The 20,120-nt window shown below is 35.7% G+C and overlaps 1 protein-coding gene across 1 annotated transcript in view; it reads left to right on the forward strand.

Moving 5' to 3' along the window:
* CNTNAP2 (contactin associated protein 2) overlaps positions 1–20,120 on the forward strand; it is a 1,376,829-nt gene that overhangs the window by 367,158 nt on the left and 989,551 nt on the right. The window contains exon 8 of the mRNA XM_077159101.1: positions 5,128–5,299. Within this exon, the coding sequence (XP_077015216.1) occupies positions 5,128–5,299 (172 nt within the window). The remainder of the gene's footprint in view (positions 1–5,127; positions 5,300–20,120) is intronic.

The raw sequence follows: 20,120 nt of genomic DNA on the forward strand, positions 1-20,120 counted from the left end.
ACACCATTGTTTATTGAGCACATGTTATTTTCTAGTGCAAACAAGATATCCAACTCATATGCTTTGGTGAACTTGCCCTGGAATCAGTCATTTCTTACAAAATCCAGACTCTGTTCAGTGGAGAGTTGTATTTAGAAACAAAGATCTGGGTTTTGGGTATAATACTTATTCTTTCTGGACTATCCCTTCACCTGTACCATCTTTAATGGATGGCAGGAACCATTTGAATATTAAGCATAGGCACAATTCCATCTTTATTTCTTTATCTATCTCTATGTATTGAAAACAAGTCATCACACTGAGAGATTTAATTCAAATCCAAACACATGGGGTTCATTCTAGCTTTACTATTTTCCCCATCAGTGAGAACCTGGCTACCGTTATCCTCAGGATATTTATTTATTTGCTCAATCATTCTATATTATTGTCTATCTCCCAAGCATACTGGGCAGATATCATGCTTGGCTGTATTCAGTGAACAAACTCGAGCTACCACTGGACTCCCTTCCTGTCCCATTCCAGCATACTTCTTGGGTCCCTGCTGTCTTCCTTCCCCTGCTCCGTGGCTTTTTGACTGAATTATTCAGGAAGAAAGAATGGAAGAGTACATAAACGTTTAAGAAAAAGATGTGTGTGGAGAGAGAGAGAGGGAGAAGATGGGAGCTCTTTGGAAAGCTCTTCAGGCCATACGTTGTATGCAAATTTATGTCTCCAAAGCTTCCCACTATTAATCTACTAAGTAGCTTATATAATCTTGAGTTTTGGGGTAGCACTGAAAGTATTTTCAGCAATAACACACTAGTATTGTATAATAGGTAGCAATATATGTGTGACAGCTAAGACTGGGTTAACAAGAGACTTGATGTTTCAACTTGATCTCTTGAATCACTTGCTCTGAAGAAGCCAGCTAAGTCTTGAGGACCCACAAATACCCTATGGAGGGGCCCCTATATAGAGAGGAGTGAAGGCCTGCCACCACAGGGGGTAAGAGCACCAGGAATTTCAGTATCACAGATCCAACCCTTTCAACCCATTGCTAATTTAAGGGAATAGTCAACATTCTACCAGTCACTTTGTTTTGTAGACTTGAGTAAAAGTGATATTATTGGTTAAACATTTTTGACAAAGTAATGGCAGGATTTGTTAGTTATTATCTGTATTAGTTATCTAATTATCCTCATGTATTAGGAGGGTAAAGAGCAGTAGAGTTGATATCCACAGGAAAGCATGGATAATTTTGCATTTATTTCAGAAATGATACTAATCTGCATTTCTAGTGACATGAAAATTTTAACTGCCATTATGAATATTAATCTAAATTCTTTGAAGCAGAATCTTCCCTTTCCTACATAAGAGTTTGTTTAGTAAGAACCAAAAATAGGAGAAAAGGGTATTTTTCGATTCCTTTATAAAACTGCACCACTGCTGGGCTGTGGATGTATCCTCACAGCCACAGGCACAACAAACTGGGGAAAACAGTTGCGTAAAATACACACTATGTCTAATATTTCAAGATTGTAATTGGAAAGAAGACCCTACATGGTTTTAATCATTCTTAGAGCATTTTACCTGAATTGCTCTGACCTCCCCAAACCCTGCTTTAAAATAACTAAACAGAGAGAAATGCTGTATGTGAGTAATTTTAGACATGTAAACTTTTCAGCTATATTGTTTACTGTTTGCTTTTCCCATCTGATAATCATTACACTTACAACAAACTAGACTGGCATCTTAATATCCAAACAAGTAGTGTAGTTTTTGCTGATTTATTTCTGAATTAAAATTTTAAAACCTTGGAAATGCATATGTTTTCTTTGACAGCAAGAATAATAAAATACTGAGTGGACTCCAAATCAGATATGAAGTTTTTATATAATAGGTCTTGAAACAGAAATTACAAACATGCCACATAATTACTATGACCCTGTAAAGAGAGAAGGTTTCCCACTTTACTGATAGTGGGATGCTTTTGAGACTGATGAGATAATGTTTCATCGGGGGGTGCGATGACATATTGCCTGATTATAGAACTCCGTTTAACCCTCCCCATGTATAAATGTTGCAATAGTTTCTTTTTAATTCTAAATTCAGAGGTATAAATCTAAGACTCTAAATCAAAACATACAAAAGTTTTACCTTTTTGCTCTATATCACCTTTCTTTCAACTTGGCAATATTTAATTATTTCATTTTCTTTCCATTTTGTATCTCTTCAGTTCTGATTCTTAAAATGACAGCTGCAAATTTATGTCTCCAAACAGTCCCACTATTAATCTACTAAGTAGGTTGAATCTTGAGTTTTGGGTTAGCGCTGAAAGTATTTTCAGCAATAACACACTAGTATTGTATAATAGGTGGCAATATATGTGTGACAGCTAAGACTGGGTTAACAAGAGACTTGATGTTTCAACTTGATGTTTCAACTTGATGTTTCAACTGAAGAAGCCAGCTAAGTTTTGAGGACCCACAAATACCCTATGGAAGGGCCCCCATATAGAGAGGAATGAAGGCCTGCCACCACAGGGAGTTAGAGTACCAGGAATTTCAGTATCACAGATCCAACCCTTTCAACCCATTGCTAATTTAAGGGAATAGTCAATGTTCTACCAGTCACTTTGTTTCATAGACCTGAGTAAAAGCGATATTATTGGTTAAACATTTTTGGCAACGTAATGGCAGGATTTGTTAGTTATTATCTGTACCAGTTATCTAATTCTGCATAACAAATTACCACAAGACTTTATGACCCAACACAGTAACAATTCATTATCTCTCATTGTTCCCATGGATGGAGAATTCAGGAGCAGCTAGGCTGGACAATTTTGACTTGAAGTTTCTGGTAAGGTTGCAATTAGATATTTCCTGGGCCTGCTGCCATCTGATTCACTAGGTCTGGAGACTCTGCTTTCAAGAGTCTGGAGGTTCTACTTTCTCGCATGGCAGGAAGTTAACTGCAGGCTCTTGTTGTCACACCTGAGTTCCTCTCCACATGGGGACCTGTCCACGGAGCTAGTTGCAGGTTGTCATGGCATGGCTGGCTGACTTCTTCAGAACAACTGATCCAAGATACCAAATCAAAACTCCTAATGTCTTTTATTATTCTGTCCTTGAATGTGTCCCATCTACAAAAAAAAAAAAAAGGAATTTGTCATTTCAAAATCTAAAATTGATCAGGACCAAGAAGAACTTTGTTCATGAATGACTGAAAAAGTCTTGTTTTACAAACTTAATGACACCCAATCCATAGTGACTGTGCTTGTGTGACTGCTTTGCATCTGTGAAGGTCTTGTTCTCACAAGTAAATCTACTCATTTTGGAAACTTTCAGTGTTATTGTGGAGATTTAGAGACTCCCAAGAATTAAAAAAAAAAAGAACTGAATGATTGCCTTGGGAAGAGAAGTCAATAAAGCTACAACAGAGTTTACTCTCCACTAATTTTGGAAATTAAACTCAATTTGATTTTATCTTGATTAAACAGACTGAAAATCATAAGAATGCGTACAACTAATCTAAACAGACCATTTATCTAAGATCAGTACTTTTATGTTGGGACTAAGTTAATGAATTTTTTAAGTGGCTTAGGAAAAATATAGAGATTCACGCATATATATATATATATATATATATATATATAACTGTATATTGATATTGAGATAGAGCTTTATATTGATAGTTTTAAGTCAAGAACTTAAGTACAACTCTACTTTTACATAGTACTGTGTTGATGGGAAAAATAAAATACACCTCTGGGAGGAACTCTTAAAGGGGATTTGAAGGATATTTTTTGGACTTTAAATATTATAAATCCACTAATGAGGAAGAAAGGTGGTTTCTACTGCACTCAGCCACTCTTACTAGTCTCACAGAATAGGACATAAAAAAACCAGGGTAGAGTGGGCCACTATGGCTCAGAAGGCAGAGTTCTCGCCTGCCATGCCAGAGACCTGGGTTCAATTTCCGCTGTCTGACTATACAAAAACAAAACAAAAAAAAAAATCAGAGTAATAGTCAATTTCTATTTTTTAAGGAAAGTTCACTTTAATCCATTTTCTGGCTAATTGGTCTCAACCCATTCCATATAATTATTTTTTCCTACAACTACAATATTAGATTTAAAGTGACTTTGTGAATACCTTCAGATTTGTTAGCAAATTCATACATTTTAAATTTGCCCTGTTAGGTAAATTTGGTGGGGGGAACAATATGAAAAGAAAAGCTGGGGAAGCTAAAGAAGTATCAGACCTTTATGCCCTACAAATTTTCTCCCCATAATAACAATTATGCATTTTTCTTTTGAAAACATATAGTAAAATTGATTTGGTGGTGCTATTTTAAAGTTATCAGTAAAACTTAATATCTAATTTCAAACTCGGTGCATGTATATTCTATTCTCTAATAAAACCAGCAGTAGTTACTCTTTCTTTTTTCATTGCTATTAACTCTCTTCTAATTTCAGTTTTATCTGTTATCATTTATGTGCCCTATACCATATAAGGTACTATATGTTGGATATTCAATGTAGGGTGGTTGACCTTTATGTCTAATTTATCTCTTTGTAATGTTTCTTGGAATTTTATAAATTTCAATGCAAATATCTCTTTGGAATGAGTTAGATATCAATGCCTAAAAAATCTACTTTAATTGATGATAATAAGTTTAGCATCTTGATATATAAATGACGGGTCTCTAGGGAATTAAGAAAATAGAAATAAATTTTGAAAGCCTGAGATAAAGGTGGTTGGGTAGTTGGGAAAGTTTTAGTTTTGACTCCTGCATCTTGAGCACAGGCTCAGGTGAGGAAGCATAGCAGTGAAGCTTAGGTAGCAAATGCCCAGAAAGATATGACCAAGTAAGAAAGGTATGAAAAGAGAAAATAGGAAGCTAGTAGATTTCAGAGACAAATTTCACACAGATTCACCTCTGACTTCGTCCCCTGAAGTAATAGCCTGGCTTTATCCAAAATCTTCATTCTTCTAAATTAAATATGACATCAGTAAGGATCAGTAAAATACAATAGTTTGAGGCAATAGCTATGGTCAGTGAAAATGCCCACAGAAATTTAATTGTGAACAGATGTACAACATGCGGTGCACAGGATTTAATATTCCCGTTTCTTCTGTTTCACAGGTTTCCTGAACCAGATGAATAACTCAGGTCACACTGTCCTTCAACCTTCATTCCAAGGTTGCATGCAACTCATTCAAGTGGATGATCAACTTGTAAATTTATATGAGGTGGCGCAAAGGAAGCCAGGAAGTTTTGCTAATGTCAGCATTGACATGTGTGCCATCATAGACAGGTAAAATGTTTTTTATATCCCCTCAATTTTCTAATTTTTTCAAATTGATTTTTTTGCTGTTGTGGGACAAGCAAAACAACCCCCCAAAAAAAACACATTCTAAAAGGGGAAAGGAAGGAGGAGACATTTGCTATGCCTCTTCTACTATATTTGTGATATCAACAGTGGCATTTATATCAGAACATGGATATATATGATAGAACACTTTGCAGTATCAGCAATTAGTCCATCAACCTCCACCAGTGAGTGTAAATTTAAGCAACAGCTGAGTTATAGAGGAACTCTGACAGTTTATTTTTAGGTTTGCTTTCTATGCCTAAGTCCTTTTTCTAAGTAAAAGTGGCCCTTCTGTCTCTTTCTTGGTCATACCTCAGCTTCTGCATAATATCTCCCCCAAATCTCCCTCCTGAGGAAAATAATCATTAAAACATGTTAGTGAGAAGTATAGGGATTGTTTGAAGCAGAATATTTAGAATAATCGAGTCTGCTTTTAAAATATACATACTGAAATAATGCAAAAGCTAATCTTTATTAGTTGGTGCAAATTTGGTGAGTAGATTTTTTTTCTTTTTTAACACGGGCAGGCACCGGAAATCGAACCCGGGTTTCCGGCATGGCAGGCGAGAATTCTGCCACTGAGCCACTGTGGCCTGCCCTGGAGTAAATCTCTATAAAACCTTTATGTGATTGACTTCTGACACAGTAGCCAGACACAACTTTTATATGAAAGATTACATCGTAGCATACTATCTTACCATATATCTAAAAAGTGTCTTCCTTTCCAATATGTAAAAATTTCATTTTCAGATGTTTTGTCCATAAACAAACTATATCTAACTGTGAGTTGTAGTTAACCTAATGAATTTAGATGGTTTTCTGAGCTACTTTTAAATCTTTTGTGGAATGTCCATCTTATTCTGAAAAATAATTTTATCAATTTTGTATTTTGAAAGGTGAAATTTCTTTAATGCATTTATTAATTTTGAAATAAGATTTTCACTCCTGCCTCAGCTTTCTCCAACACAGTGTGGAACTTAAATCTATAACAACCTTATTTCATGTAAAAGAAAATCCTCGGGGAAGTCATTCAAGGATAAATATTGATTCTTACAGATAATCTGTAACGAAGTAAATTTGCTTCCATATGATCTTAATAAGATGGTGTTCATGAAAATGGTAAATTGCAGTTTATGGTGGTTAAGAACATAACACTTTTAACCCTTAATATGTTTATAGTAAGACTTGATGATACAGCATATGGTTTATATACACAATCACAAATAGTAATCTTGATAGCCTAAACAGTTTATTTTTAAACACAATAGTCAACAATTTTAATAGAAATATATCCCTAATTTTTAAACTGTTAATAATGTATTAATTATTACTTCTGTCTAAAGCAAATGGTAGCAGTAATCAGAAAAGCTGAGAGTTTCATGCATTAAGATAATTTGCTCTGATATTAAATGTTTACATATTTAATAATTATTTTAATAATTGTTTTCTATATGAAAGATTTTCCTTCTTAATGATAATTATACAATATATTGAACTATTTTAGCACTTAGTCTGTTTTCCATGTCAGTGATAAAATAATTTGTCAACAAGTTAATTCATTCGGTTCTTATAAGGAGGCTGAATTTTATGGTGATATGGCTGTTTCACTTCAAACTTGATGTTTCCTGGACATTACATTCAAATTGTTTGCTACTGAGGAAGTGCAGGTGACATATTGAGATTCTAATATTTTACTCTAAAGAAGACAGCAGGGGTTAAATTGCCCCGAGAGATTTTCATAAGTGAAAGAAATGGAAGTTGATTGACACTCTTGGTGAAAACAACTTGAAGAAAGATCTGGAATAGGGAATGCAAATTTTAATTGTTGGTAGGTACAAGAAGACAAATGTTTTTCACCTAAATGGGTCGGTTACATTGCGGTGTTACCAAGTGTCCTGTGACTGACAGAACAAGAAACAGATCTCTGTCACACTCCCAGATGAAAATAGAGAAGATTAGTTATTGTGAAGGTGCAATCTTTGACTCCCCACCACAAATGCCCTAAATCCATTATGGAATAGATTTTCTACTCATACCACGCTCTGAGGGCAGTGACTTCTGTACATTAATTACCAATATATAAATTACCAAATTCCTTCATTCACATGAATATTTCTATCTCAAAATCTTCAATGGTGAATTGTTGCAATTTTGAATATATGATACAGGGCCGCATTTACCTCATTAAACTGATTAGGGAGGTTGTTGAGTTATCACCCCTTAGTCTGTCTTTCAGGTGAAAATACCAATGGTTTAAACCCAGTCTCTTGTTATTGTGACCCATGCAGATAACCTTTAAATACATCTCTAGAGCATCTTTGGTTTGATTTCCCCCCACTAACATGTTTTGCAATTGCTCTATCTCTATCACTCTAACTAAGCCTATACCAGCTTTTTACGTTTCCCTTTTAAATTCCAACTTGATGTATTTATGAGCAATTTAAAAAAAAAAAGGGTAAGTGAGATCATAGGGTTAAAACATAACAGCTACCACAGACCTAGTTTTTATAACATTTAGAGTTATTAGAGGCAGCTGCAATGATTTGTTGAGTAGGCTTAGGGAAATAGCTGGGGAAGATATGCTAAAGGAATTTTGCTGTGTATCATACCACAAGACCTTATGTTTTGAACTTACTTTTTCATTATGCATAATGGATTTTCATGTGGCTTGTTTGTTTTATGAACGAAGTATTGAATCAAGGTAAGAGCAACCATGTCGGGTTAAGGAATTATTCATTCAATAAGTATTTACTGAGTACATGCCAGGTGCTAAGTGCTTTAAGTTCTAGACACATGGAAAAATCATTGAACAAAATAGACAAAGATAGTTATGATTGTGAAGCTCACATTCTTGGGAGAGGTGAGGGGAGATGGATGATAAACCACGAATATAATAAATGAATAAATAATACAGTCATTTAGAAGGAATAAGAATTTTGAAAACAAATAGAGCAAATTAAAGAGGACAGGCATGCCGGGAGGTTGTGATATTGGGTTGTAGTTGAAATAGGCTGGTCAGGGTGAACCTCATTGAGAAGATGTTATCATAGTAAGACCTGAAGGAAATAACAGAATTTTCCATGCGGATATTTGAAGAAAGAGAATTCCAGGCAGAGGGAAGAACCTTGCAAAAAGTCCGCCTAACATGATCAAGGAAAACAGCAAGGAGGCCAAGGTAGCTAGCTTGCAAGGCTGTTGTGGTTTGATTTGTGTTTCCAAAAAGATAAGTTGAAGTTGACCTTATTTGGAAATAGGGTCTTTGTAGATGTAACCAAGTTAAGATGAGATCATACTGGATTAGGTGGACCCTCAAGTCAGTGACTGGTGTCCTAATAAGGAGAGGGAGATTTGGAGGCCGACGCACACAGATGGAAGAAGGCCATCCGAAAACCGAGAGAGAGATGGAGGGATGTAGCTACAAGTTAAGGAACACTAGAGACTGTAGGCCACTTCCAGGAGCTAGGAGAAGAGTATGGAATGGTTCCTCCCTCACAGCCTCCAGAAGAAACTAACCCTGCTGGCACCTGGATTTCAGACTTCTTGCTTCTGGCACTGTAAGAGAATAAATTCCTATTGTTTTAAGCCACCCCAGTAGTGTTAATTTAGAATGGCAGCTCTGGAAACGTAATATACAGGAGAAGATTTGAGTAGTAGGAAAGGAGGCCGAGCATTTATGGAGGCCTTGTAGGTTCCTGTGAGGATTTGATTTTAACTCTGAGGGAATTAGGGAGCCGTGGCAGGTGTCTGGACAGAACAATGATGTGACCCAGTTTACATTTCAAAAGGATGATAGTGGATATGGTAAGAAGGGTAGGAGCAGCGAACCTACTTAGGAGGATATTAAAGTGATCCTGGGAAGAGATTCTGGTGGCCTGGACCAAGGTGGTAAAACAGGATGTAGTAAGACACAGTCCAATTCTGAATATATTTAAAAGGTGGGCTATGAGAGAAAGAAAGGATAAATCCAAAATATTTGTTCAGAGCCTCCGGAAGGAAGAAGTTACCATCTCCTCAGATGGGGAAGGCTGATGGTAGAGATGACTTGTCACATGGTTGAGGGAAAAAAAAATTTGGTTTTGGACATGAGCTGAAATGTCTTTTGACTCTCTAAGTGGAATTGTCAAAAGGCAGTTGGATATATAAATGTAATAAGCATATACATGCAGCTTATATGATGAGACTTTGTGTAAGAAAATCCCTACTGTTACCTGGTTGGGGTATTTCAAATCTTCAGCTGCATTTCATGAAGTAATCTGGAAGAAGAGGAGGTGAAAAGAGGATAGGAAGCCTCTTCCACAATGGAATTCCACTCTTTAGAGGAGATGTTGATGACACATTATCAAGAAAAAAATGCAAAATATCCAGCAGATAAACTCTTTGCCTCTCCCATCTTTTATCTGCTTCTTGTGAAGTACAGCTGACTTCTTGTGGCAAAAATCTTTAGATTACTTTTCTCTCTAATTCTCAACCATCCTCTCTCTAATCTCCTTCCAGGTATAAAAATTTAAGTGCTCCAAACCTCCAGAAACATGCCTCTAGCTAAAAAGTTAGGTTTGTTTGCTTCCTGCTACAAGGGAGAACACGCATGAGGAGAAAACCATGGAGCATCTCAAAAGGAGGGAATCAAGGATGCGTTTGTGAGGCTGGAATGAGTCATAAGATGTTCTTGGCAAGGAATGGTCAGAATTTGTAAGCTAGGAGAATTGCTGCAACATACAGTGGTCTAGAATTCATTAATTTGTGCCAACTTATGGATAGATTTATTTGTCTGTGGTTTTATCTAGGATGTGTGAGTCTGAAGAAACTGGTGCTATATAAAATGTTTTGGACTTAAGTAGTCTGTGATCATGGTTTGGTTTAGTATAATTTGTCTACCTTGTGAGTTGTGAATGAAGTCTGTTTTGCATCTTGTTGTTTCTGTTTCATTCTAACTCTCTAACCCATTGTAACTGGTGTCCTGCTGGCAGCGGTACCAGCTGAGTCCCAATCCAGGTTCGTTAGTCCTGACATTAAAAGAATTTAGAGAGGAGAGGACCAGTAGGAATAAGTAGTAAAGTTCATTAAAGAGAAGGAAAGAGAATACACATTAAAGAGGTGAACACGGACGTGCCCAAGGGAAGGACACACATTAAGTGGGTTGAGTTTTGCTAGCTTTAAAGAAAGTCTTGTGGCACTTTTCCACAGTAACCTTTGAACACCAGGTATTTTCTTTGTGCTGGTTCTCATAGTGACCTTTGAACATGAGGATTTGTATTAACCAGGTGATTACAGGGTTAGCGTTGTTTCAGGAAGAGATAACTATAGATGCCTGTGGCCAGCCCAATATCCAAAATTTGTCTTTGAGCAGATGTTTAACAACCTCTACAACCCCTGGTTTGCTGTTATTAACTAAGAGTTTGCTTCCACATCCATGATTTTACAGACTTTTATGGTTCGGGGAGGTTTCAATGGTTTGGGGAGGTTTGGGGGCTTTAGTGGAAGTTTTTGACCCAAAAGGTTTGCAGCTGAAGTTTCCAGCTCTGTATTAACTCTTTCAAACCTGAATAGAAGACCAGGGACCACAGGCAGACAAAATGCCTGGAGAGGTATATGGCCAAGAAAATCATAGATTCAGTGAATCAAAGTCAGCACGTACCTTCAATCCTTTTTTTTTTTTATTCAATCCTTTTTACATAAGAAAAATCAATCCTTGTTTATTCAAGTCATTGTAAGTCAAGTTTTATTTTTTTGTGGAGCTAAAATCATCTGTCATTTCTCTATTCTTCACTTCTAAAATTAACCAGTACCATCTTCTTACTAGAACATAGAGGAACAAATTCCCAAGCAAAATAATTGCTTTGAAGAAAAGATGATACATTATTTTAGGATATATTATGTGGCATGCTAGTGGGAGGTATGAATTAGTTGAAATTTCCCTAAAGATTGGAATTTGGAGATTAAATAGCTGCTCAGAGGCCAAGGAAAATTTGTATTGTTAGAGTTAATACCATATTTTTAATAGGATGCTAAAAACTAATAAAAGTAGCTCATTAAAATTAGAATTTTATTTGCTTTTTCTTGTCTGCGTCCCTTGTAAATACATTTAAAAAACTGAGCAAGTAAACATTCTAAATAGCACAGAGAGTGTAAAGGGATGAATAAATTCCTTGGCTTAACCACAGCCTAGGAAATTACCCTTAAGAAATTACGACTAGATTGGATCCTATTTCTGAGTTAGTAATTAAGTCTTCATCATATTTTTGGATGGAAGTACATAAACACAGAACCAGTTTATATATATATATAACTTTCTTTCTTTTCAAGAACATTTACCCAATTTGTTTTTCTATTTCTGAAAGCAATCAGTAAGTATATGATTTTTAATAAAGCATTTACATGAAGGTTGGGTCAATAACATGAGAGATATCTCTAAACTAAGCTGACACTGTTGGAAAAATAGACAACAAATACGCAGATTAATGGAATCAGCTCAGAAACAGGTCATGAGTTGCTGTAAGGCAGGATTAAAATTTATAGTCCTAACTTAGATGAAGAAAACAAATATTGTTCTGTACTTTCTATAATTGATTTTCATTTACTCATAACACCCTATTTCCAGTTGGAAGCAGGTAAAAAAAAAAAAAGAATTCATATGCTTAGATTACCCTTTGTTCTATCCAGTCAGCACAGGTTTTAAACTCAGGCAAAATTCAAACTTTCTTTTTTGGGCCATTGTCTCATTTCCCAGGTCCTCCTTGCTCCAACAGGGCACGTGGGTTGGGGCTTGCTTATGCAACGTCATGCATTAGAGGAGTGAGGCCTGCTCCATAAGCTCCACCAAGGTCCTTTGTATCACCCCTGAGGTATCTCACCTGCTCTTACTCAAGGTCAGTTTCTGTCCCTAAGCTTCCACTGCTCTGGGTACTGTACCTACCTGACTTTAGGATATATATTGTCTACTGTTGGCCTCAGGTTCTAGGATCCATGTAAAGTAATGATCCATCCTGGCTTGTCTGAAACTGTTCTGGTTTTAGCAATGAAAATTCCATGTCTGGTGAAGCTTCTCAGTTCTGGGAAGACCAGGACAGTTGGTCACTTTAGACCTGTGCCTTCTATGCCCCTCATCTCCTAACCTCTTTTTTTTGTCTACCTGCCATGAAAACACATTTATATACCTAAGGATATGTGGTGATTACTAAATCTCTTGCAAACTACATACAAACTGAGATCAATTATGGTATGACATTTGGATGTGGGATGGAGGAGGAAGGATTGGTATCTCAGGCTCTTCTGAGCCTAGGCACATCATACCTCCATATCTACTCCATAGCAGCCATCTCAGTCTGGCATGGGCCCTCTACAACTCAGATTCTCAAAAGCAGAAAGCAGGGCACAAGCCATCACTGCCATAGGTTTTCTAAATCTGTTGGGATCCATTCAATCAACAATTACTTAGTAAACAGCACATAGAGTAGTGAACAGTAGTATCTCCTGAGACTTTACTACTGAGATATTCATTAGACGGTCTCTAATTAGACCCTATACTCACATCTTAACACTTTGGGGCCTCCATCTTGCTCTCAAAGATGTAGCTCTGCTAACCAAAATCACCCTGGGTTTAGACTACCTAGCCAAAATTGAATCCACCTGTCTATTAATTTGTTTGTTCTAGGCCAGAGGGGAATTCTCCCAGCCCCCAGTCCCAGTAGCATGTCATGGACCCCACTAGATGGACAACCACAATATAGGAAATGGAAGACCTGTCTCAACAAACATGGATATCTCTGTAGAGATAATACCTATGCCAGTTTTTCTTTCTCTTTCACCTGAGTTCTGTTTGCTGTAAATTGCCCCCTTCTGGGTCTGACTTCTCCTTTTTCATACATTTCCAAGCTGACCACCCCTTTCTGTTATTTTTCTAGAAGTATTAATGTCATTAGTTAGGATGGTGTCAAGCTGCTCTAGCACTTAACTTCTTTTACCTTGGAATACATTTTCTTTTACCATTACAAACTCATTTCATTACTCATACTGTAGGCTTCTGGAGGTATCTTACATTCACTTTCATGGTGACTATGCATAAGGGAAAAAGGTGACAGTTTCTCAGATAAATGTCACATTATACAAAACTTTACACCAGCTTAATACTAACAGCATCATGCATGATCTCATAAAGCAAAGAAGAGGTTGGCAGGAACTAATTCTTGGAGAATAGGGGCCAAAGAGGAATCTTCCAGGAATGAATATAACTTTCCTTTTGGGAAATACTCTTCCAAACCATTGAACGAGGACAAAATTAGCTCAGCATCTTAAAGCATAATCACCAGCTCAAAATAAACAAATAGGAATCCAGCTCTAGTATTCATGCATGGCAGTTCATACTGTGATTCATTAATCTACGTATGTTTGCTTCATCTCTTCTTCTTACCTCTGTTTATTCCCCATCTTGGATCCTGCTCATTTATTCTGCAAATGGCTATGATCTGACTTGATTTGAGCTGAATCAGACTACTACTGGTATTCTAGAAAGCCCTGTGTTCTCATGCTAGATCTAGTTTATTTCTAATAAGAGATGCATTGATATATATATAAATTTATTGATATACATATATCTATGTATATCATTATACATATTGATATATATAAATCTTCTTGACCTCTATACTAGCCCTCAAAGTCTCCTTTGATTGTTTCATTCCTATGCCAAAGCTCCTTGTTTTCTTTTTGTTTGTTTTTCTGCTTTTTTTTTTTTTTGAGATAGAAAGGGGTTTCTTTTTTACTTTCAAACATTTAAGCCATGGTAACCTGGAGATCTATCTTACACACAAAAAACCTCAGCTAAAAAAAATAAAAAATAAAAAACCCTCAACTCAATGACATAAAATAATCACACATATACCCAGGTGAACTCATGTTTAAATCATTTACTTCTCTGAAGTGATATTGTCTTTAAGTACAAGTAGAGTATAAGTGTGATTAAAAACTGTTTTTTTTAAGTAATGAATTGCCAGAAGAGATAACTCTTCCAAGAAAAAAGTTGAGTTAATCACTTAAAAATTTAAAAGCAGTTCTATTCTTCTTAGATGTATTGCATGTATTAGGACAAAAGAAAACTGTATTTGCTATTGGCATGGCATATAGCTGTGCTTTGACATTTAAATCCCAAGGAAGGCCTAGAGCATAAAAGTAATGTCAGAAAACAGTTATGGGTTTGACGATAAGCAGAAAGAAAAAAAGATAAATAAAATACATGTAGTTAAACCAACTTTAGATAGATTACAAAAAGTTGTTAAATATTTCTTACTTTTGATATTTGATTACCTGAAAATGCAAATAATTAAAAAATGTATTTAAATATCTTCTTAACGAAGTTTTTTTTCTTAACATAATTGATTTTGTCAGCTGAATACATTGCAAAATTTTGATGGAACTCATTTAACTGACTTCTCCTTAAACCAGCTTTATGGATTAATAGATACTCATCATTCCCTTTGAAAATATAGGGAGTGCTACCCACTCTTGATGAAAAAGAAGTTGGAGCTAGTTGGCTACCATTTTCCATCTTCACTCACGCACTTCCCTACCTGTTGTGTAAGTGTCATTTGTTGATTCCCAAATATGTTTATTCAAGTCTTGCTTGATATTGTAACATGGTTAATTATAGACTAAGTACATTTTTAAATGAGTAGAGACAGAAAGCAGTTTCCATTATATGCCAAATTAAAAGTCTTTAGAAAGGTGAGTGGCCCCAAACACACTACCCATCAAATTAGGATGGGCAAGAAAATTAAACATTTTCAGAGATTCATAAAAATTGAGATTTATTCATTCACAATACTTCAGTAATGACTTTAATTTTTGCTGCCCTTTAAGAGACCGAAACTGGAAATTGAGGGAGATCCATTATGGAAATAGTTCACCAGAAAGACTTGCCAGATTGGAATCAGTGGCCCAAACCAAAGACTCCAGAGCAATTCCCTCCATTGAGTGATTAATTGAATTTACATGATGGAGTGCTTTAAGTTAAGATGGTTAAGGCATTTGTCTTTTTAATGACTCATTTCTCTAATTAACTTCTTTATTAAACCCAAGATATTAATATTAATATTGAAAAACTTTTATTGTTCTCTAAGTTGAGTAAAAAGAAAGTGAAACTCACTTTGTACCATATTTTTCTTTATTTGAGGACTCTACATTCCAAATAATAAAAAGAAAGGAGAAAAAGGAGGTGGAGAGAAGAGGGAGGGAGGAAGGGCAGAAGGAAGGAAGGAAAAACTAATAAGATGCATTGCTGTCTCATCGGATAAGGGGTAGTCCCTGCTTTCATTAAAATAGAAATGAGATAAAAATTAAAAAATGATATCTATTAAACAGTTTTAAAATGACATTTTGTTTGAAAATTTTACTCGAATATTTAAATTATCTATAACATGAGAAAAATAAGTACATCACAAATATTTCCATCTCAGGGGAAAAAATGTCAATACTTGGGGGTTATCATCATTTTTACTGTATTTATTAATTGAATTAAAGTATTTCCCCTTGCTGTTGTTAAATCTATAGTCACCGTAAACTAGTCTCAAGAGGGCAAGAAGCTTATGTTTTGATACAGCATCATGTAAAGCTCTGCAGTGCACCCACTGTCATATTATATATAAGTACTCCTTAATTGCTAATGCCTGAATTCATTGAGGTACTTATTAGAGTCTGAATTTCATTTTACTTACCAAATACTGCTTACATTAGCAAAAGTGAAATGCAGTGGGGAATATGGGTAGGCTTGTTTGGACTTCTGTTGAAAAGTGAGTCTTTAATAAGTTTTAACAAATAGAAATATCTGAAAGGGGATACCATATCTTAATCAGAAAACAGATTGATTTAAGTAGGCCATTATCTACAATTGTGATCAAGGTAAACCCCCTAAATAACCGATGTTTCTTGGTAGAAATAACTTTATTTCCCTCCAACAAGAGGTGCCTGTTGAACTGTTATTCCAGTGTTCATTGATCTTTGCTTTTTCTGGCATAGTCCCAGAAAGTTTTCATCAATGTAGAGATTACTTTCATGTACATGCTTCAGTAAAGACACCTTTTAGACAAATCGACATGACATCAAATTATCATTTCTTGAAACTTCAGACATTTGAATACTCGAAAAGAAAGAAAAACCTTTAAAATCTTAAAGAATGACACTTTCAAAGCTAAATGGAAAGCATTATACACAAAAAGGCAAGTTCCTTTTGCATGGTTATATATCCCTAACTCAAGGGTTATTTGTTAAACTCTGCAACCATCAAAACACTGGTACACAAATCGGAAAGCAAAAAGATGCAGAATAGGATCTCCTCACAGGGAATGTACTAATTTAACCATGAAAATAGGAAACATTCATAAGAAATGTTTAAATTATATTAAGAAGCATGTGTCAAGTGCACTTTACCGATAATGGTTTTTACGAGACTGCAGTGGCTGGTGGACACTTCACAAAGGAAGTAGGGTTGAATTTTGGAGAAACTGCAGCCTGAGATGATGATGGAAAAGGGGGAAGAACATTCCAGTTGAGAGCATGAGCAAAAGCCTGAGAGGCATAAATGACCATGCCATGTTTCTGAAATGTTAAAATGTCAATTTTAATTGGAGCAGAAAGTTTGTGCTGGGGAATCATGAAGAGTTGGAAAGATAGGTCATTCATTTATTCATTTGTCTATTAATTCCATTATCATTTAGTGATTACCTGTGTAGTGCCAAGGATAGCATTAGGCTTATTGAACAAGCTGTAACCTTATGGACCCTACTGCCTTACTAACCAAAGAGAGAGACATCTGAAAAACAGAATTATTGAAAAAAACTGACAAATGCCAAATTTGGGGTACAAGGATTGCAACTATAATTCTGCTTGGGGCCTGGGTAAGGACAGAGAAGATGTCGCAAAGGAGTACTTCGTAAGGCAGACAGGAAGGACATTCTAAGTAGAAGGGACAAACATACAAAAGGACATGGCTGCTTCCAGGAAACTCAAGGAAACAAGTAGTTATGGTGGAGTCTTCAAGGGATTGGCAGCTAATGGAGGAAAATAGGAGGTTAGAAATTTATGGAGAGCCGATTGGAAAAGATCCTTGAATGCAAAGAGATTGTAATTTATCCTCTGGGCAATCAGGAGTCATGGAAGGATTTGCAGGGAAGTTAAAATTTGCATTACAAAAGTTCTCAGATGATCTGGCAGCAAGAACAGTTATGAGCAGAAGTGGTCAGAGCCTGAGTGATTGCAGTGGCAATAGAAATGGACAGAAAGGGGTAAATCGGAGTTACTGAGGAACTCAAAGAGCTCATTTTTAGATGTGGATGTCCAGAAAGCAGGAAAGAGAAACTGATTTGACAGTGTGAAAAAACTTTACTGGAAGATTAATTGCTATCTTAAGTAGTCTCTGAACAATACCTTTTAATGAGAATATTGTTTAGTAACAGATATATCAGTGTAGGTTTTTGGGTGGATTTAGAAAATGATGAAAAATAGGAGCAGCAATTGAGCAATGGAAAGAGGTAAAATGATATTAAAATAGGAAAGGAAGAGATGGATTGAAAGTATAATTAATAAGTTAAATACGCAGGACAGAGCTGGGTTAGAACTGTAGGTATGTTTTACTGGAGTAAAGAAGAAGACAGGTGATGCCAAAAGCTATACTATTCACCACAACAGCCACCAGCCATATGTGGCCATTGGACACTGGAAAAGTAGCTAGTTTTAATTGAAATGTGCTGTAAATGTTAAATGCACACCAAATTGTGAGCATTCAGAACAAATAAAGAAATGTAAAAGATTAATAATTTTGTATATTAATTACATTTCGGATTAATTAAAAATATATTATTAAATCTACCTTCTTTTAACTTTTTTAAATGTGTCTACCAGAAATTTTAAAATGACATATGATTTGCAACTTGCATGACATTTCTGTTGAATAGTGCTGGTCTAGAATTTTCCTCTATTAGTTCCAACTGGGTGATATATAGCTAGAAAGGACACTTCATCTTCTGTTTTGGTCTTATTCATGGTTATTTAAAAGATCCATACAACTTCTGATAGGGCTCAACAAGTTCTCTAAAATTGTTCTATTTTAGAGACAATTGGGATTCCCAGATGGTCTCTGAAAGTTGCATAATTCTGAAATTTGCAGTCCCTTTTAATTAGTTAGAAGCTTTCTTAAGCCTTAAATCTACTTGCAATACTAGCTCCAGAGAATATCTTTACAAACTTAGAAGCCAGATGTGTAGGTTTTCTCCTGGAATATTAATTCCCTAGTCATTAAAAATAAAAGTATTCAATGAGGAAAATGAGGGCTACATTAAGTAGAGGATATTTTAGTTGAGCACAAAGAAGTGTCTCAGTTCAAAAATTAATTTTTCCCACCAAAATATGTGTCAGTCATACAAACTGTATAAGTCAAAAATCCCTGATGTAAACCATAGGACATCAGTTAGAAATTGCTTTCAGCTTCTAGGAGTAGATACTCAATTAGTTTCATACACAGATCTGAGGTTTATTATTGCATATGTATGATATCTGAAATAGACTATCCAAGAAGAAATCAGACACACAGACTCTAATGTTCTGCTCCAACTTCTTTAGCTCATGCCTTTGATTCTCAAAGTAAACAGATGGTTGCTGGAATACCATTCATTTAATTTGCGTTTCATGAAGAAAATAGGAGGGCCCATCTTCTCTTTTATTAAGCCTTCCTGGAAGTTCCATAAACACTTTCACCTACATCTCATTGGCCAGAATTAGTCATATGATTACAGTGAGTTGCAAGATAGACTGGGAACTAGGGTAACTTATTCTAGGTGCAAAGCCCTACTAAAAATCAGGGGTTGTTACTAAAGAGGAAGAGAGAAATTGATAATGGGAGAACAAATAACTGTCTCTGCCTAGTTGAGAGCCCCCAAAATAAAAATTTACATTTCTGGAAAAAAAATACCAGATGCAACATTTATATAATTTTTCCAGGTAATATATTTTATATTTTACCCCCAGCAATTCAAAAATACATATATCTATCAAGCTTCAGGCTTAAGTACTAGTCATTTTGGAATATTCAAAGGTGAATGAGGAGAGATTAGGTGGTTCAGTGGTAGAACCATGCGGAAGACCCAGGTTCAATTCCCGGACCATGTACCTCCCCCCCAAAGAAAAACTGAACGAGATATAGTACCATCTTTCTGCAAGGATATTATAATAGGGTAGCAGAAGTAGGTATAGATTCTAGTTCTTATACTGATCATGTAAACTTCCCCTATTTTACGTTAACCAATAACTTCTCATTGTCCTTACTAAAAATACCAAAATTAGATCTTAAAGCTAATTTATAAAGCTCTTCTGGTCTAATCCTTGGCTTTCTCTCTAACTTCATTGCACAACATTCTCGTCCACACCATTTAGCCAACCTGGCCTTTGGTTCATGCCTGGAACGCACTCCAATAGGGTCCTGGTATGCACTGTTCTCTGGAACCCTCCATTCCTATCACTTCAGCTCTCCCTTGCTTTCTTATTCTTTAGATAAAAGATAATTTGTCTAGGGAAGACTTTCCAGAGCCTCTGAGACTAGGTCAGGTTTTTTTTTTTTTTTTCTTTTTTTAACTTGTTTATAATTATACATTGATTTGTTTATACATTCAAGACTGTGCTTACATCTCTGCCTCATCTTTTAGATGTTAAATTTCATAATAGGAAAAAAGATTTGATCTTGTGATCCTAGTGTCTAGCAGTGCCTGATAGGTAAAATACAAAT

Source organism: Tamandua tetradactyla, chromosome 1 (assembly GCF_023851605.1).
Source record: "Tamandua tetradactyla isolate mTamTet1 chromosome 1, mTamTet1.pri, whole genome shotgun sequence".
Classification (NCBI taxonomy): domain Eukaryota; kingdom Metazoa; phylum Chordata; class Mammalia; order Pilosa; family Myrmecophagidae; genus Tamandua; species Tamandua tetradactyla.